General features: G+C 42.0%; 1 protein-coding gene across 1 annotated transcript in view; it reads left to right on the forward strand.

Annotated features, from left to right (window-relative positions):
• The first annotated feature begins 8047 nt into the window (after positions 1 to 8047).
• The window catches only part of CPE (carboxypeptidase E), a 63448-nt gene continuing 50374 nt past the window's right edge, over positions 8048 to 21121 (forward strand). Inside the window, 3 exon segments of the mRNA XM_052781007.1 lie at positions 8048 to 8080; positions 8354 to 8542; positions 8544 to 8931. Coding sequence (XP_052636967.1) covers positions 8048 to 8080; positions 8354 to 8542; positions 8544 to 8931 — 610 coding nt within the window.

A 21121-nucleotide genomic window follows, 5' to 3' on the forward strand; every position in this document is an offset into this window, starting at 1 on the left:
TGCGTGTATTATACCTTTCATATGCTTTTTAATACAAACCTGTGATAAAAAACATGTAGGATATAGCATCTTACTCTGTTCATCTCTCTAATGAAGAAGCATTATTTCTGTTAGTATGGTCTACAACAGCTCCATCTATTAAACTACTTACAGAGGCAGCAGTAAGAAATGGAAACGGAGAACATCTTGTAAATTCTGCTGGTTTGTGTTTTGAAGGACTTGGATACATAGCTACTCAGTGTAGCGAAAACTTTTGGGCCAAGTGCATTCTCAAGTTAAGCTACAGCTTTCACAAAGTAGAATCTCAAAATCTACTACTTGAGTTGTACTAGTAGAAAAAGCAGTAGTCTAATATTGTTGAATCTACTCTAAATATTTGTCTGTCACACAGGAAATAACAAGTGGAAGTATTTAAGAAGGGCTTAAACTCTTAGAAAGATCTTGCACTTTGTATTTTAATGTCAGCTGCTCTTCAGACTTCAGATACCACTTCATTTACCCTGTAAGTCCTTTAGAGATGCTTACATTGTTTTGCTTACTTGAGACCACCTGAATTTTCATGCTTCTTCACATGCAGTCTGCTGTAATACTCAAAACAGGCACTCCTGTGAAAGTGCAGATGAGATCAGGCTTCTAACAAAAAACCAAGGCATTAATGACATTCAGAGTGATTCAAATATTACTTGAGATGTGGCAGTGGTTCAGATTCCTCCTCTGCATGTGTTTTGTAGAAGCTTTTACTTCTCTATCTGTATCCCTGTTGAAATTTGATGTTCTTCCTCTTCCCTCTGAAAGGAAGTAAAATACTTGACTGTGGCAGGTGAATGGAAGCTGAAATCCCTGTATTGTTCAGTTTTTAGCAGGGACTTGTACTTAAGACTTCCTGAATCCATACACACTGCCAGCCTGAACTTTCCATGGTGGAAGTGACCTCTTTAATCAGATTTCAAAGATGGCCGTTATCCTCTTTGCTTTGTCAACTCCCACTCTCATCCTGCAGCTGCAGTTATACTTAGCTTCATTTTACTGAACCCCCAGCCTAAAAATACAAGGAGCTTTCAGTGCTTCAGATTTTCCCTGTGTACATGATTCTATTCACTGGTTCTCAGCCCACTGGCTTGTGCCTATACACACACTGTTGCAAAATTGTGTACAGCTGTGAGCCAATTGCTTAAATACTTCAGTAAAGTATCTGTAAAAGCTTGGCGCCTCCTCAGCTATTGGAGAGCTCAATTGGACCACTACAAGCTTGATAGGATGACTTACAAAGTTACAATGTATGTTCCATTCTTCAAGAGGTTTTGAAAATAAGGAATGTAATTTTAACACATTACTTATGCCATCTTTTTAGGTAGTGTGCATGGGGGTTTTTTTGTTCTTTGCTCATTACTTGAATCCATATTTTTCTGACAGCTGTCGCTGTTTCAGGTTTTCGGGGCTATTTTATGTACATCTCTAGTGTACAATGTGATCACATTATTGCTTTTGATTCTCTTTCTTTAACAAATCCCTAGAGAATTATGCAAGCTGTGCTTTATAACTTTTTTTTTTTTTTCTGAAAAAATGTGCCCACTGGACCTCTCTTAACACAGGAACTTGCATTTGAAAATGACAGGCTTGTTTTGCTGCAGGACTCAGACCTGCATTCTGCCACGGCCCCACCACCTTTTCAAAAGCGGAACCTTGTATTTATTACTGAACACCATGCTCCCTAGTAAATAACCTACCTTGTTACTATGTATTGTTTATGCATATCAAAAACTATGAGGCAATTACATTTTTGAACTTTTAGACCTTTATTAAATAAGACTTCACTGGGGTTTTTTTCCCATGTTCAGTGAGAGAGGCTATGAGTATGTGGAGTTCTGGAAACTAAGAGGGTTTTGTGCAGTAGAAAAAAAATGAGAGCAATACTGGTAATGGTTTTTGGCTCTTTGCAAGGCACAACAAAACCTTACACAATCTGTTGTCCTTTATCCTCTTTAGCAAGGAGACAGATTTAACTCTTAAAAGTGGTAGGGTAGAGGGGAATAAGTGGGGGAGCAACATTTTCCACAACTTAATCTTTTCCTGAAAGTCCAGTTTAGTTTAAGTAAGGCTCATCTGTGGGAAACAGCAGCTTGCACTGTCCCTTAGGATATGACAATAATTAAGTCCCATGAAAGCCATGAATTAATTTCTTGGGTTTTGTGTCAAAAAACCATGAAAACTCAAAAAGTATAATAAATTGTTAAGATTAGGATTGCAAAATAATCAACTGCTTTTGGCTGCTGATGTGGAATACTAAATAAGGAGGTTTATATTACACTACAGCACAGTTTGCCAGAAAATGTTAATAGTGATTGATACTATGATTATATTTGTAGATTATATGACTTCATTTATTTTCCTCACTGAGTTGATAATAAATGACTGCTGAGTGTTTTAAGATAATTTTAAAGAAGAGTGTGCTGTGTTTCTAGATTTTTAACATTCATTTTTATTGAAAAATGATATTGTTGAAACTACAGATAGTTACTGCTGGCAACAGTGTCTGGTTCATTGCCTCCAAATCTCCATCCCGTTACTGCTCCCTCTTTCTCTCTGTCAGCTGCAGCCTTCTGGTAAATCTCAGCCATTGAAACCTGTAACTGGCAGGTCCAGGGAGAAGGCAACTTTTTACCATTGGTTCTGGCTATAACTTTTTGTCTGTGAAGGTAATAAACACAGCAGTCAAATCGCTTTTCATTTGTATTTTTCACCGGCTAACCAGATTGTATCATGTCCTCCGCAGTAAGGCATTTCCTCTGTTTCTCAAATCACTTCTGTGGCTTGTCTCTGAATTTCTGATGTCTTGTTTCAGCTGTAGATACCAGAACTGCATGTCCAGATCTGTGTCTCTAATACCACCTTGGTGGTATAATCACATCCATCCTCTTAATCATTGTCCTTCTGTCTAAACATTCAAAAATAAAATTAGCTGTTCTGCAGCATTGCACTGGAAAATATAGCCAAGTTACCCATCTATTGTGATCTCTCAATGCTTCTAGCCATGCTGCTTGCCAGGCCATTACAAGCGTGTTTTATATTTCTTGCTTTTAAGTGTAACTTGCAATTTGCTGCTCTGAAATAGTTAAATGTGCTTGACTTACCAAGTAATCTAAATCACATTCCAGTGTTCCTTATTATTCACCATTCTTTGTCATCCACAAATTTTAATCAGTTTTGATTCACATTTATGTCATCACTGAATAAATTAGCCCCCGGACTTGAAATACCAGTCCCTGTGGAAGACCAGAAGAATGTTCCTGTTAGATAATGACTCACCACTTAACACCGCCCGCTCCCCCCCCCCCCCCCCCCCCAGCCACTTTTGTGAACTCTCACAATGATCCTGCATGGTAGTTTCTCTGTGTGTTTCTTTCTGAGTGTTTGGTGCTATAGCCACGCCACCTCTCAGAAACAGCATTGCAGGTCAGTGTCCAGGACCTAGTGTCACCCCAGAAGCAGTGATTACTCCTGCAAACTGAAACAAGGGGCCGCAATAAGCCACAGCCGTTTGTGTAGGCTTGCAGTGTGTAAGTGCGAATGTCGGGTACATTTTCTATGAAATTTTGGGTGGGAGTGTTGATCTGCTTGAGGGTAGGAAGGCTCTACAGAGGGATCTAGACAGGCTGGATCGATGGGCCAAGGCCAATTGTATGAAGTTCAACGAGGCCAAGTGCCGGGTCCTGCACTTGGGTCACAACAACCCCATACGATGCTACAGGCTTGGGGAAGAGTGGCTGGAAAGCTGCCCAGCAGAGAAAGACCTGGGGGTGCTGGTTGACAGCCGGCTGAATGTGAGCCAGCAGTGTGCCCAGGTGGCCAAGAAGGCCAATGGCATCCTGGCCTGTATCAGAAATAGTGTGGCCAGCAGGAGCAGGGAGGTGATTGTTTCCCTGTACTAGGCACTGGTGAGGCCGCACCTTGAGTACTGTGTTCAGTTTTGCGCCCCTCACTACAGGAAAGACATTGAGGTGCTGGAGCGTGTCCAGAGAAGGGCAACCAAGTTGGTGAGGGGCCTGGAGCACAAGTCTTATGAAGAGTGGTTGAGGGAACTGGGGTTGTTTAGTCTGGAGAAAAGGAGTCTGAGGGGAGACCTTATCGCTCTCTACAACTACCTGAAAGGAGGCTGTAGCGAGGTGGTTGTTGGTCTCTTTTCCCAAGTAACAAGTGATAGGATGGGACGAAATGGCCTCAAGTTGCACCAGGGGAGGTTTAGTTTGGATGTTAGGAAAAATTTCTTCACCAAAAAGGTTGTCAAGCATTGCAACAGGCTCCCCAGGAAAGTAGTTGAGTCACCATCCCTGGAGGTATTTAAAAGAGTAAAAGACGTGGTGCTTAAGGACATGGTTTAGTGGTGGACTTGGCAGTGCTAGATTAACGGTTGGACTCGATGATCTTAAAAGTCTTTTCCAACCTAAACGATTCTATGATTCTATAATTCCATGAAATTTAAGTTGCAGTCTATAAAGAGGCTCTACGCAGAATTGTTACATGTATAGGATGTTCACCACCCCACGCCAGCAAGAACACAGTAAGCTCTTAAATACTGGGTAGGGTTGAGTTTCAGTAACATGGGTGTCACCTAACAGGTGGAGACAATAAAAGATTCAGTCTTGCAGTACATAACTGGAAGGAGTGGTTTTTTCTGTTCTTTTTCTGTAACCTCCTGCGTAACTGCCCCGTCTGTATTTGGATTTTTAAAAATTCATTCTTTCTTTGTTTATATTTTCTTTGACCTGCCTTATGTTAAGCCTGTTCTCAAGCTGCTGGAAAAGCTGCAACTTTCTATATCAACCCTGTTTTGCAAGCATCCAAGAAACAGAGCCACTGAGTTGTCCAAGACATTTTGGAGGCTGGTAATAGAAGCTTCTGTCTTGAAGACATAGCTTCAGGTTTAGTATGCGTATATAATCAGCACTGAGAGAAGTTTTGTAAAAGCTTCTAAGAGCTCACAAGTTATCTCTACCTACTTGCTCAGTAATTTGTCAACACTGAGATCAGCTGTTCTCTTTTCTAATTAGATTGGAGCTATTCTATTCCTATCATTAATTTCTTAATTGAAACCCTTACCAGATTTTACCTGGTCTTTTAGGACATATGTGGTCTGTAGCTGTTTTTTCTGTGTTTTTTCTGGTTTTTCTAGTTGTGCTGTGTTAATACCCTGATTAGTCTTTCAGAATTTGTCCAAGGCTTGAAAATGCAATATAACTGGATATTAGCAGGCCAAAGACAGCCCTCCCCAGAGGGGGGCTTAAAGACCAACTAGTGATTTAGCCTTGCTGATCTCAACATGCTTCTCCCTTATGCATTATGTTCAGCATCCTACTTGCTTATTTGTATGTTAGAAAACACTCTCTTCCTCCTGCAGGATAGTGCACCTTCTCACTTCTTTCAAATACAAACTAGAGAAGTTTATTGAGTATTTCCATGGCACAATTATTAACAGTACTTTGTTATTAATAACATAAATATCTGATCTCCATCATAGATTGTTTTTAGGATTTCTGTTGTTCCTAATGTACTTCTATTGTTTCTAATGGACATAGCGTTAGGGTTCTCATTTTGGGTTATAGAAGAAAGTAGTTGCCTCAGCCTGCTTGTCTTGCCACACGAATGAAAAAAGTTAGTTACTCAAGTCTTGTAAGCAGAACTCTCTGACTGTGAGGTTTTCTGGAAGATTTATTTATATACTTGCTGGTGAATCATGATTTGCTGAAAAAGGCAGATTCAGGCAAGTCAGAAGTATTTGAAAATTTGAATCACATTTAGCAAATTGTTTTGGCCAAAAGAATAGAGTGATATGTAAATATGTATGAATATTATATATATGTTTGTGTGTATGTATATATATATTTGTCTATAAATAAGTATTTTTGGGAATGTCAATGAAATTTTCTTCACCATTACCAAATTATTTAGACTGCGTCTGTTAGCGAAATATAATCTACTATTCGGTGTCATATACAGACATAAGAGAGAGGTAAACCAGATTTGAAATCTGCTGATCAGGACACTTTTCTGGACAGGGGGCTCTTGAGCTCTACTCCCTGCTCTAATTAGTATTATTAGCTTACAAGGCCACACCCCGGAGCCTGGTTATGCGTATAGGCTGGGGATGCCCTTGGGGTTAGAGTAATTCCTCTGAGACTGAGGCAAGTGCCAAACCTTTTTCCATATTACAAGGAAGTTTGGCCTTTGCCTGTGATAATAGTCGTCATCTCTGAACTATGGAGAATAGCAGGAGGGATTGGATACAAAGGAACTCATCAATTTATTCCTCCTGCTCAGTTCTGCGAATGCTTCTATGCTCTCTGAGAATCTAATCACTGTTTCTTAATCCCTTATTAAAAAGAAATTAGTACATATGAACTCGAAATATTTGGTAATATAGAAAATGTCCTGTTTTACACAAGATGTGTATATGCATGTGTTTTTATAAGTACTCATTCCCTTAATTTTTTAAGGGGTAGGGGGTTAATAAGTATGGAAATTAATGTAAATCCATTCAGACCCAGCTGTAAGACTAATTTTGTGTAGTGGAATAATAATCCACTGCTTGAAGAGATTAAAAGAAATAGATTATTTCTGAGCCTACTTGTATCTTTTAGTGACATTGTATTTTGGGTAAGTAAATTTGAAGGGAAGCCAATGAGAGTTGCTACACTGCACAAGGGTTTTTTTGACTGATCAGAAAGTTCTCGCAGAAAATGATACTGTAAGTCTCAGTTCACAGCATCAGCAGATTTGTTTCCTTTGTGTATAAGGTGCAAGGGAAAGTGATGAAGAAAACAAGGAATATTTAGCCTGTGATGAATGTAGCCAACAAAACTGATAAAGAATGTGAATCTTGAATGCTATGTCAGCTACCTTTATTTGCAGTTCATTTTGCAGCTCTGAGAGCGTTGCACATATTGCACATAATTCTAAAGTGGTGTGAAGTCGTAAACAAATTTGTAATACAATTCATGCTGTTAGGGAGGAGAGAAGTCAGAGGGATGGCACTTCTGTGATCCTAAATGTGAACAGTGATCTTGGTAAGAGAAAACAATGTATCAGGGAGCCTCTGTACATCCAAGTCTTGCAAAATGCTTAGAGCAAATTTTCATTTGCATTGTCACAACCCCAGAGCTAATGTGACATGATATGATAGGCGTCTCCCAAAGTTTTCTAGCAGTAAGAACAGAGAGTTGAAGGCTCCAAGAAGTGCTCTGAAGGTGCCTTTGCACATGGTTGCATTCCTGTAACCTTGGAATTAAACTGGGCAGAGAAGCTTCTGAACCCAGTTGTCTTTGAAGGCTGGTAAGGGCTGGGTGAGCTGGCCTTTGGTTCTTGCTATGAAGAAACGCATCAAGTAATCCAGGACTGTCAGTAGAGGACACTGAAAGTTAGCAAGTGTAGGTGAATATATAAGTATTTGTATATAGTAGTTGCATTTTCAGGTCTGAGTTTCAGATGCTGGATGAGTTTCCGAGCTGGTATATCACCAAGCATCAATGCAGATGTTTTCCTAGAAGACATTATTTCCATTTTCTTCTTGGTCAGAACTAGACAATCAATAATTTAAGAAAATATCCATAGGATCACAAAGAATTATTAACAAATCTTCCTGAAAACTGATTCAGTATAAATTGGTGATTGAAGGGGATGTTATACAGGCTCACCCTTTTAGATCAGAAGAGCAGGGTAAAACATGTATTAAATTATTGAGGACAAGATTCTATTTGTAGAAGGATGAATTGGATGTGTGATTTTCAAACTTTTCAATATATTGAACCTCTCAAAATTTCCCACTGAGGCTTTGTGTCCTTTAAAAATAATAAAAAAACCCTGATGTGGAAGTTGCTCTTTAGCATTTAGCCTTTATCAGTTGTCCTTGACAGGCTGTTTCGATGCAGTCTAAACACCTATGCTTATAAAAACAGCTTGAAAAAACAGATGGCTTCAGAAGTCCTGTAGCAGAGACTGCAATTTATTATTATATTGCGAATGGTTCCTCACAAGAGCATTCCCGTTGAACGTAATGGGATGTGCTAAGTATTCTCAGTATCAGAAAGTAAGACTTGCTTTATCCTTCACTTTCTGTGATGCAGCAAAACTACCTTATAGCTGATGAGCACAGCAACCCTATAGATGATTTTTTATAGCTCTCCTTGTGAGGTCAATGAAATACATTTGTGTTGTTCTGCGATAGTACTATTGGAATCTTTCACGGAGCGCTCTGTCTGCTCATTTAGGTTTTTGACAGCGGGTGGTGCACTCGGTGGGACTGCGTGCATGCCGCGCAGGATGAAAGGATTTCACCGAGCAAGATAAAGACGCAATGTAGAAAACGTGTTGGGTTTTTTTTTTTTTTTTTTTTTCCCGCATACTGGGTGATGAAAACAGCTTCAGTGCCTTTCGCCTGCACCTCGCGGCTCCGGTACGGCGGGGCCGCGCACACGCCTCCGCCCTCCGCGGGGAGCTCTCGCTCCTCCCGCCGCGGCCCGCGGAGACGGGCGGAGCGGCCGGTCCCTCCCGGTCCCTGCCGGTCCCTGCCGGTCCCTCCCCTCGCCTCCGCCCGCCCCCCGCTCCCTCCCTCTCTCCCGCCGGGGCCGGCGGCAGCTGCGCGGCGGCGGGCAGGCGGGATGGCGGTGCGGGTGCTGCTGGCGCTCTGCGGGGTGCTGGCTGCCTGCCGGGCGGCGGAGCCGGGGCCGGGGGTCGGGGTCGCCAGCCGGCGGCGGCGGCTGAGCGCCGAGGAGGGCATCTCCTTCGAGTACCACCGCTACGCCGAGCTGCGGGAGGCGCTGGTGGCCGTGTGGCTGCAGTGCCCCGCCATCAGCAGGATCTACACGGTGGGGCGCAGCGCCGAGGGCCGAGAGCTCTTGGTCATCGAGGTCTCCGACCGCCCCGGCGAGCATGAGCCCGGTAAGAAGCGGGGGCGACGGCCGGCGGCCCCCGGCGATGCCCGCACCTGGCGGCAAGGTAGCGGCGGGGTGGGGCGGAGCGGAGCGGTGCGGAGCCGCTACTCTGGGCCCGGGGTCCGGCGGCAGCGGGCAGACGCCGTCCCTAAAATATTCGCTGCGGCAGCGGCTGTCGGCGATCGGCCGCGCTCAGCGCTAACGCGTCCGTATGGCTCCGTCGCGGGGTTTAGCGCCCTGTTAAAGAGGGACGCGCTGCATTCCCCGTAAAACATCGGAAGATGCAGCAGCAGCAGCAGCAGCCGCCGGGAACGAACACGCTCCCGACTGCTCTGCAGGCAAGCACCTGGTGCAGATGTGCTGAAAGGGAAGGCGTTGGCCTCCCCGCTTCCCTGGCACGAACCAAACTGTCGGGGAAAAAAAGCAGTAGGTATGCATATGCCTGTGCCAGCTGTGTAACGTGGCCGGGCTGCCTGCGGAAACTGTGTGACCGCCGCACGCTACCGGCCTTTGCACAGATGTCTCGGGAGACGTGGTTATGTGTAGCTGGGGTTTGAGACCCTTTTTTTATAAAAGGGGATGTTATTGACGCCGTGCATTTGTTTCGTGCCTACGAGCATGCATTTTTCATCGTTTGCCATTTCAGAATTGACGGTATCACTTATGTGTAGATGTGAAAAGGCTTCATCTTGAAAGCTGCTCTGTACCTGAGGCCCAACCATAAGCCACCTGCAGCCATGTCTTCACATTTCCCTCGGTAGGTCACAGACCAGGTCTGCAAGTCCGTGATTTTTAGGTGGAGATGTGGCTTCTGTGGGTCTCTGGGGATTTGGTCTGTACAGTTAGTGCTTAGTGTTCTGCTTTATGACCTGAACATAACCTTGCTTCACATCCTCAAGGGACTTAGGTTTTTACTGCCTGCGTTAAGGCTACTGATAAAACTTAGAGATTATAGGATACTGGACATAAGGAAGACAGAAGAGGAAGGCAGGGCGGCAAAGCATTGTCTTGAAATGAAAAATATAGGAATTTTAGAGAAATTTGAAAAATTTCTTTGCGGTATGTTGCCATCTCAATATGAGGGGTGATCCTGAAGCTAAGAATTAATCTATTGCCACTATGTGATTTGCATGCCAGAATGATAGGCAATTATTATTGTGACTTTCTGTTACTGTCGGGGACAGTTGCTACAGCTTATTTATTTGGCACCTCTGTCAAGCCAGCTGAAACAGGGACAAAAAGAGCACTCTGTGCAGTCTGAGATGGGGCTGTGGCTCTTCCTAGAGACACGCTGCTTCTCCTGTTGGTGTCAGTGATGTGAGAAAGGGTTTATCATTGGGCCCAAGCAAAACAGAATCCAACTGTATATCAATGACCGGTAACAAACTGCAGAAAAGAAAATTTCCTATGGATTGCATCCACGTATAAGCTACAGCGAATGTCAAGCATTTCCTAGAATGTGCTCTGTCCCTCACAAAGAGAGCCCTATAGATGAAAATGCCATGTGTTGTAATGTCCAAATCACATGTCAGGGAATGTGATGAGTCCTGGCAATCTTTAGTGGGGGATGCTGAAAATGCTGGGTTTTTGGAGAGGATTAACCAGGGTTTGAACCCGAGCAAATTCATTGTTTTATTTCAATCCTCAGTTTCATTCTGTGAGTTGCTGAGCTTTTCTCCAAAAGTGGAGAGCTACTGCAGCTTTCACTGTCTGCAGTGGCACATGAGAGAAACTCGGGGTCTTTTTAGGAAGGGCAACGAGCCAGACCCTGTGCCTAGTTATGGTTGTGCTCCTTTGAAATAATTGTAAAGGCACCGATAACATCCCTGCTTCTTTGTTACAGAGGCTAAGCACCTACATGTTATTCTAATGGTTGCATTAGAGGTGTTTTCTTCTTAATAACGTGCCCTTTCTTCTACTGTGTAGTAAAAGGTAGCACTGTTTATATTTCTATGTGAGCTTTTTTAAGCTGTGAAGTAAAAGAAGTGGAGCCTTGTACCAGCCTTGGCAGGAAATATGAGGCTGATCCAGCAGCTCATACCTGAGGGGGGATCCTCACTCACTCTGAGCATCCACGCTTGGTTCCCAGGCCAGCAACGGGAATAAGGATATTTTGTGTGATTAACGCTTGCAGGATCAGGACCTGATTTATCATCATGTATTATTAAAAAATGATACAGAGATTCACAGACACACACATACATATAGTTATTTTTAATTTTTTCACAACAGGCTAAGAAGTTGTTATTCCTGAACGTAATCTGTTCCTACAAGATATCCTGAGTGTTATGGGGTTTATTTTTAAATATATATAAGTATAAATGAAATATATGCTGTGGCTCATACGTTTATGGCCCACAGAGAGAGAGCTCATGCTTCTAGAAGCCTGGTGAACATGCAGCGATGATACCTGAATTATCTAGTGAGCTGCTGCAAAAACAAAAAGAATGTTTCTGTTCACTTAGTAAGCAAGTTGGTAACAAAATAGATCAGGAGAGTGTCAGCAGAGCATCAGTAAAGACTCTGTACTGAGTAAAGAGGCTTTGTACTGAGTAAATTGAATACTGCACATACATGCATAAATTGCATAATCATGCATATTGCATGGCTGTGCAGTGCTGTGTGAATGCATTTGATTGTAGGCAAGCATATAAATCAACTTTAATTTTAGAATATCAGCTTTTTTTGAAAATGAATCTCTATTATATGTGCAATATTTGAAAAAAATGCATGAGAGAAATAGGAAAATTTTAGAAATGTGCTTTAGATTTCCAAAGCAACTGGAACAAATCCTTAGTGAACAAAGCAACTGGAAGGAATTGTTAAGGCGTCATCTTTTGCTGGGGTAAATATACTTTATGAGGATTTTTTTTTGAAGTCCTGGTACTACGTTGGAAGCCAGAATGACTCCATATGAGCCACTCTGGTTTCTTGCATAAGCACACAAAGTGTCTTGGCAGATCTTGGACACCCGGATTAGTCACTTGGAAGATGTGAACTGAGCCTTCACTGAGCTCTTCCCAGGGACATGCTAAATGCCAGAAGCGTGAGACTGCCTAAAGTTTCTGAGCCTACATTAAATACTCAGAGAATGTGCCATCTTCTCTGCAAACTTGAACACCACACTACCTGTGCTTCCCCTGTGGTTCATGGCAAACAGAGTTTGGTCTAATATTTCACAATTTTGTTTTTTTGTGGCAGCAATTTCTTTAGGCTGATACTGCACCCGTATGGGAGATTAGAACCTGCAATCGCTGATGGAAAAGAAACCCTTGAATAAGGAGAAGCAAAACCCGGAGATGAAGATATTTGAACTTGAACAGTTTTATACTGAGGCAGCTGTTCCGTGCAGATAACCTCACTTTGAGTCGGTGGGGACTAGATGGTTAAGGCAGAGGAATACTTGAATGAAACTATATCAGTGGTTAGGTATAGAAGGTGTTGTATGAACCTAGACTTAGTGATCAAAACATTTTGCAGTAGCTTTGATAACCTGAGAAAATACCATTTTGTCCCTGTGCTTGCCAAAAATTGGCAAAGTTGACAGAAGATGGCGGATGGCAAGGTGAGATAAAGCGAGGAGAAAGAGATTGTGGGAAGTTGATGATGCACCAAGGGAAAACAGAGGACAGTTGATAGTAAAGCGCAGATTATTTCTGGGACAAACTAAACAATATTTTGCCTTGATTCAGGTGCAGGAGAATACTGACTACTCCTGGGAGAGGAAGCAGGCTCTTGCTTTGGATGTCTGATGTTCTGTTGAACAAACACCCAATGGATGCTGATTTCTTGAGGCTTTTTTTAACACCATAACTAACCTCATTTTGAGCATAATGTATTTGTATTCTTTAACAGCAATGAAATATATTTAGAATTGATTAATGCCAAAAACAGTTCCTCCACCGTTAATGTTCAGCCACTTGTTTAGGCATGCTGCCACTTCTGACTCATTTGTACCATTGATTTCGGTGGTGCGAGATCAGTCCCCTCCATTACTGCTTCATTTTGAATGCGAAAACGAAACATTCTGATAATTTCAAGATTCCTAAGTTGTTTTTTTTCTGTTTACTTGAAACAATTGCAGACAAAAATTTCTCTCAACTCCTGCTTTTTTTAATAAATTACTAAGATTTTTATAGTGGTTATTTTTCAGTGTTTAGTTTTGTGAAGAAATCCTCCAAGTAAGGCTTATTAATTGACTGGTTACATGTGTTACAGGTACAGGCTCTGAACATTACTTTTGCATCAAATGGAGGGGAGAGAGGATGGATAAAAATACAGATTTTGTGGCAACAAAATGATCTGTAAATTTGTGACATTTTCATCAAATTGTTCATACTAGCGAAAAGGAAACAGAAGTCCTGAAAATATCAGAATGGTGGTTTGGAAACAAAATATTTCATGTTTTTTCAAAGCAGCATTTAATTTAGAAGTTTTTTTTCAATGTTAATGATTTTATTGTTCATCCTTCTCCCCACAAGCAACTTTAAAAATACTTCGAACAGAAGGAAAAGGTTTATTGGTAGTTGAGTGAAACATCTGATTTTCTAGAAAATTACGTACTTTGGGCTTTTCAAGTTTCAAACAACACCAAAATGTTGTGAGCTGGTGAGGCAGGAGCACACTGTGCATGAGGTGAGCAGCACAGTTGTGACTTGGAGCATTTGCAGGACCCTGTGGGTGTGACTTCAGTCAATTTTATGAGGTGCAGCTCAGCTACATTAATCCTTGGACCCGTCACTTTATCAAAGACCCCGCTTGGCACTGTGAGGAAATGGGTTGGGTGGGTCAGTGTTGGCACTGAGCCTAAATCAGCTGCTTGACTTCCCAAATTGCAGCTCCTGTACTGGCCCCCCCAAAGTTGCCCAACATTGGGCTCTCGGTTTCTCACACTCCAGCCCTGCAGTGCTGGAGCTGTTTCCTCCTGCAAAAACATAATTAAAGGGTGACTAAAAAAGAACTGAAAAACATGCCTCTACTGTATATTAATGAATGGGGAAATCCAAGATCTGTCTGCTAGTACAGAAACCGTACCTAGGTTTTTTTCTGTCATTGAAGTGCTCCCTCATCCAACTGCGGCACCAGCCATGTGTGCTAATACTTTCTGTGATAAGAAATTGTGATAAGTAAAGCTGACAAATTCACAGGGGAAAAAATTGTTGGTCATAATGTTTGTATTCCCCTGCTGCACAAACCCCATTTTTTAATATTTTTTAAATGATTGTAATTTAAATGACTCTGCAGCCATTCCAAAGAACCGCAAGCAAGTGCTGCTCTTTGAAAAAGAGAAACAGCAGCAGCAAGAAGAAATAAACGTGCGAGAGGCTGCCATGATTTCAGCCCAGCATGGGCAGGAATCTGCTGTGCCGCCTTAGCACGGGAGCCCAGGAGGGGGGAGACCACTCGGTATCACCTGTGGGTCTCATGGGCAGCCCCGCTTCAGATAGGCGAATGCAGCGCTCGGGTCTGCAGCAGGGTGTTTTAGCAGCGGTGATGTCAGAAAGCATGCAGCTCGTCTCTTGGTTACGGTGATGTCATCAGATGCAGCTGTTCCAATTTTATCACTTACGATTAATTGCACTTGATTTTCTAAAGCTTCTCTTCCTTACGCTTGGGATTTGCAAGTAAAAATCTTGTGAGCTCTTCGATGACCCCTGTTAATATTTCCCAATTTTGCACAGCATTAATACAAATTGTATATGGCAAGAGCTTGTTATTAAATCTACACATTAGAGAGCAGACCTAATTTTTGCATGCTTGAGATTTAAGCAAAGTCCAGTTTTTATCAATGGCCACTCGTTTAGCATTCCCTTTCTGAAGGGAGGTGTTGAAGGATATGGGGCTAGTTGTTGGTAAATGCAAATGCGCCAAGTTCATATTCATCCAGCTGCATCGCATAAAGGTAGGGGCTGTAAATAGGTGGATATAAGCAAACCACTTTGTATCAGGAGTACAGGAGATGCTGTGTGTGCTGACCACGTTATGCTGGTGCATTTTTCAGTCAGCTGTGGTTCAGCTTCTGTCCTTCTCGCATGGCTTACGTTTGCAATGCTCTTTAAGGCGAGCTGCTCTTCGGGCAGCAGGGTAACAAGAGGACCCTTGGCGCCAAACCGAGAGCGTGAGCGGGGCAGCTGCTGGTGTCTCGGCAGGGATGTATAAAATAAAATGCAGACTAAAACGTGGTTGAACCTCTTATACATGTAGCCTTCTACGTTTGGATTTTTTCTTTCCTTCGAGCACCAGGGAACAGATTTTCTTTCAGAGCTTGTGAGGACATTCCGGCTTTCCCATCAAACATCGCAGGGGATATGCTACCGACTCGTCTTCTGGGAGTGCTAATCTGGGGCTGGTCGTACCTCGCTCATTCCGCAGAAGACAGAGGGGCTGTAATTAACGTTCCAGCAAAATCCCTTACGAGCTGTAGTGCCACTTAGGGTAGTCCCCCTGGAGTCTCCCAGGCAGGATTTGGCCTGGAGTAGTCTCTGGCAGCACGATTTTAATGCTGCCTGCGTTCGGAGTGGCGTGTCCAGTGTCCTTCGCAGACTGTGTAGGTTGCGCAGGTCTCGGGAGGGCTGTAGGATTTGCTGGCAATAAGATGGCTGTCTGTACGTGCTGAGCGAGTTTTTTAGAAGCATCTGTTTTATTGTTAAGAGTCTTGAATAACTTCATATTTTTTTAGAATGTACTTCGTAACACGCGTTTTTTTGAAAATAGATTTTTCTTCCTTAATATTTACTTTCTTAAATAAATAATATTTCCTTAATATTTCTGATTTCATCCTATCTCAGTTTTGATGTTCAGCTAAAAATAAAGGTGTAGAATACCAAGAGAAAAATGTGCGCACAAAACTCTGGTCAAAATCAAGGAGAGGTAGGCATGTTTACAGATCACATTCACAGCTAGTTGTTAATGCCATTCATGTTCCCACTGAAGTCAATGGAAATTCACAGTAAGTGTGGTTAGGCAGCTGTGCTAGGCAGTCTCTGCAGTGTTTCCTGGAGATACAATACCTTTACTCCAAATTGCTTCACTGGCTGAGGTATTGAAAGACTTCCCTCTTTTTTTTAGATGATTTAAAAAAGGGTTAAGAAAGGCTGTGTGCTACCTGCAAAAACACTGGAGATCCCAGCTACTGCATCTCAGAAGTTTCTCTTTTATTTGCTGGAATAACACAAAGGGCAAACAAGCTGTAGTAAAAAGGGCTGTAATCATTAGGAATAAACATGACTCCATAGAAGGCAACTGTTTTATTTTTCAGGCTTAAAATTAGTCTGAGTATGCAGAGCATTCAGAGTTTGTTGATCTGACCCAGGCTGGTTTTGACAACCCTGCTGCTTTTGAAAGAGTCGATTACTTTAATTTCTTTTAAAGAGAAGAGTTGTCATCACCTCCCACACCTGCAGAATGCCTTAACAGTTCCCAATGAAAACAGGAGGTGAGCCTGTTTTGCTGTTGGTTTGGATTAAAGGGATGTTTTATTATGGTGACATTAACACGAACTCCAGAGAATTAATGAGCAGCCTATAAAGCACAGGGATTTCCTAAGCTTTTGTGAGACATTTTGTTAAAGGCAGTAAATTGTAATTGTGTGATTTATCAAAATGTGACCTCATTAGTATATTAATTCTTGATTTACTTTATTCAGGAGAAACTGTTTCTTTTTCTATAATTTAGTGATCAATATCTCAAGCCTTTAAATTACACAGAGGGTGAAAAGTGCAAGACAGGTCGTTCTATGTCAGAATAAACACAAATTTTTGGTTGTAACAATGAAGTTGCTACTAGGGTCAGCCAATAATTTAGTACGAAAACTAATTTAGAATTAGTTCTGTGTTCATTCGACCTAATTTTTGTTTTCAAAGGTGGTACATGATTTAGAAGCTTACATGCTGTGCATGCATATTCATGCTATAATCTCCCTTTGCTGGTTAGCAGGTAGACCTCTTCGTTGGGCTGCAGTGCCCTCTAAAAATGTCTGTTTTCTCTACTGACTGTAAAAGGAGCCGACATTGGGCAGGCTTCTAACTTAGGAACATGTGCAAGAGCTTATGGTGAAGACCTGATGAATCCCAGCCTTCGTGTGTCATCATCAAAGGTACCTTGTTGTGCTTTACATGCTTGCTTTGTGAAACACACTATTTATGAACCCTGTCTGATCTTTTCTCAGCAGATTAATTTATATTGTTAAGTCTTCATACCTATTTTAATTCATATTCCACCTAAAAAAAAAAAAAAGTTATGTGTCGCATCTTTTTTTGGTCTACATTTTCTTTTTAAACAAAAGTCTCATGCATGTATTACCACAGACTCTTGCTTATTTTTTTTTCCATTGAGTTGGGAATTAAACTGGAAAGAAGGCTTGTAGCTGAATTCTCTTACAATTTTGTGGAATCAAGGAAAAGTGAAAACTGCAGTGTGTACTTTAAGGCTGCTGGGTCAGTTAATGAAAATGATGGGTAGAGTTAGGAGCAGTGGAATAAAGGGTGTATACTTGATATACTTCATTTTGGAGTAAGTTGCACATCAAAAACCAGGGTTCAGTGAATTCAGTATGATTGGGATGTTATATTTGAAGGTTACTTTCTGATATGCTGAGGCTAAATGAAGACACTAAGGGTCTTTGTAGTTAAAAGGGTGAAAAAAAAATCCTTGTCAGTAAAACGGTAGCAGAGCGGGCAGGTTTGATTTGCCATGTGACATGAATCTTAGCTCTTCTGGCTGCCATAGATCTGCATGTATTATCTCGGGTTTAAGGTTGAAAGCTGGTGCTGTATTGGGAGTGGGTTAGGAGCTCTGCAGGACAGCAGTGCTGGAAAAAGTAGCTTGACTTGCTGGGGTTTGGGATTTTGGAATCGGAGTTCTGCCATATAACGAAGAAATGACCGTACGTGCCATGATGTGATAGCCGTCCTGTCGCACTGAAGTTGTCACCTCGCTTACTCCTTTCGGGGCACTGTTGGGGATGAGGACACCAGGCTAAAAGTGTGGTCTGGGTCCATAGTGCCCTTCTGTGGAATGATTGCTGGAGGTGACTTACCAATATGACATCCCCCCCTTCCCCCCAAAGGAGGGTGAACCTCTAGGGTGGAATGCAGTGGACATGTAAAGAATTGGTTCCATGGTAGTTCCCTAAGCAACATAACCTGCAACTTTAGATGTTAGCAGCACCAGGGGAGCTTGGTATGCTGACCCTGAAAAGTAACACGGAGGGTGGAGTGGAGTAGAGTCGCCGTGGCCAGGCTCTGTGATTGCAGGGATAGGGAACTGGAATGATAGGAACAAGAACAGTTGGTCCCTGCATTGAATCCACTGAAGCAAGGAGGTAAAATAATGGGGGTTCTGACGACCTAATGCCCTACTACTGATTTATATCACACATGCCCAGTTCTGGGGTACTGACGTGCAACACCACATCCTTTGGGTAAACTTTGCTCATTATAATATCATTATAATACCAAAACACACCTCCATCCCAAAAGTTACCCACCTTCAAGGTGCAACCACACCCCCATGGAGCATGCACTATGAATTTTTTCTAGCATATACCTCTAAAGGCAAAGCGAGAGAACTTTATACCAATCAAAGTAAAGGTATGTATGACTAGAGTCACTCAAGCTCCACCTGAAAGGAAAAATAGGATAAAAAGACCCCAAAAGAGGAAGACTATTGAGGAAGATACCATCATAGACAAGTCGAGATAAGTCGATGGGCTGAAACTCTCTTCCCCCCCCCCCCCATAGGGATGCCTATTGGGTGAGATTCAAACACTCGGCTGTACCGAGTGCTTCCCCAGGAAACTTAGAATTCTTTAGAGCTCTTTTCTTTCATAATTTAATGCGCTTGTAGTCAACTGTATTATCATTTGCACGTGCTTTGCAGACAGTGTATCTATCACCGGCAATCCAAAAGAACCTGTACTGTTGCTTTAATAAACTGCGCTGCTCATTAATCTAGTCGTGATAGTTCGTTAACGCAACGAAACTCCCTAAGTCTGGTAATTATCATGCGTTGAACATGGCTAAGCTGAGAGTGCAGCGTGCTATAAGTGCATCTGTCATGGTGACGTGACTGGACTTATAGCGCCGAACTGGACATTACTCAGAAACTAAGCCTAGCCACCCCAGCCCCTCTGACATCTGAGGATAAGCTGGAATGCAAGAGGGTTTATTTTCTGCCAAATTCCTTTACCAAAATTCCACACATTAGAAATGTGTCTGTGTAGCTACAATGGCCAGGTAAGAGAGAATCTTGAATCATAAACCCGTGGTTGGCAGTTCGAAGGCAGTAAACATTTGATTTTAATTAGGTTTTTTTCTGAAACCAGACATTTATAACTGTATAAGCTAGTAGCTGCTTCCTGGTAGTTGTTCATATTGAATTATGAGCAAAACCCGACATCCTTGTTTACTCACAAATTAAGTCCCATGAAGCAAGCTGAGTTAGTCATTCTTTGTTTGGAGCTGTTCATGACTGTGGAGCGTGAGCTGCCTGATTTACCACCAAAGAAAGATACTGCTCTGGCTGCAGAGCCTGCCTACAGCAAGAACAGCCATCGTATGCCATTCTGAGTACTTATCCTTAGGTATCGGTCTGCCTTAAAGCCAAGTGAAAAGAATTGTTTGATCAGGTGGGACATCTGATGGGCTAAGGTTTAATGAGCTGTTTTCTTGGCAAAGATATCCTTGCTAGTATACCAGTCTAATGATCTGGTAGAATTTTTTGGTTATCTGGGAAGTATGACCCTGACTTTTGCCATATTAGTTCTCCAAACAAAAGACAAATTATGCGGTACTTTGCTATGAGAAATACAACTAATAGTTGAAAGATACAAAGAAAGCGAAAGGACAGTGAGACATTTCAAAGATCAAAACTTTTTGCGTAGTTGTGTTTCCTGTACCATCACATTAGAAATAACTAGATAAAAAGTGTGTGAATTACTGCATGTTTTTCCCCTGAGATTTCTAGCTGCAAGACATGTCATTTGAATGTCCTTTTATTTTTGTGTCCCTCAAAAGTAAAGGGAACCCACAGTGTGACTGTCCTTCTGTTACACATTACTGTCCTTCAGTGTTATGAACTATGTATTCCTTGCACATTTATCATTCAAAATTAACCTTTTTTCCTATGCTAAACTGAATGTTTTGTGGTTTTGGCTGGCTCTGCATTTTGGCTTATTGCACAAAAGCACAGTTCTAGAACTGTAAGGGAAATTATGGTGAGTCTAAGACCTAAATATACACTTTTTACACATGTAAAAAATTGTTACTTCAAAGGGAGCTTTATGACTATGGTCTGACTCTCCATGTCAGATCTTCACCTTATATAGACTAGACAGTACTTTAATTTCTCCTCCCATCCAGCTGCTGAGCATCCACAAATCAAACTGAAGTCAGTGGGAGCTGTACATCTGAATTTCATTATAAGCAGGAGGTTTGTAAATCCTAATGTTCAAGCCAACTTGTGTGTGTGCCCTTAAGAAAGAAGGCTTAATGTGACTGATTCTGTAATAGCCTGCACTTAATGAAAGAGTGATCAAAGTTTATGCCTTTCTGAATGAAATGTGGTGACATCAGTACATAGTGGAATGGAGAGAAGAACAAAGCTGTGGGGTTGGGAGCGGGGCTATCACATGTTTAAACTTTAAACATTGTCATTGTAGGAAGTTGTTTCACAGAGAGGAAAAGTGGTTTTGTGATAAAGGATGTCTGGCTTCTTTCCTGGCTCTGCTGTGTATTTTCATCTTTTCGGATAAGAACATCCTCTCCCTGTGCCTCAGCTTCTCATCTACGTGCTTAGGTTCTCATCTTCCATGCTGTAGGTTAGTGTGTGGCTATGCCATGTACCCAGTATATAGGTACTTGATAGATAGCATGTGGTTCAGCATTTGATCTACCTTTAAGATGCAGTTGCTACCTGCTTCCTGTCAGATTTTTCCTAGTAGCAAATAGCCCCAGTATTTGTGCTGACTCAGCTATGCTAACAGACATAGTAAAGAGTCAAGAGTTTCTCTCCCTGTTCACCTGCTGCAGATACACTTTTTTGTTTTTGTTTAAAAATCTGCCTTGATAGCAGAGGAGTATGAAGAAGGTACCAATTCTTCCTTTTCTTCCAGTGCTGGTAGGTAGAGTCAAAAGAGACATCTATATTTGCAAGGTTTCCATGTGTTACAGTTAGGGGAACAAATCCATAGTGGAAAT

This window comes from Harpia harpyja, chromosome 2 (genome assembly GCF_026419915.1).
Source record: "Harpia harpyja isolate bHarHar1 chromosome 2, bHarHar1 primary haplotype, whole genome shotgun sequence".
Classification (NCBI taxonomy): Eukaryota; Metazoa; Chordata; class Aves; order Accipitriformes; family Accipitridae; genus Harpia; species Harpia harpyja.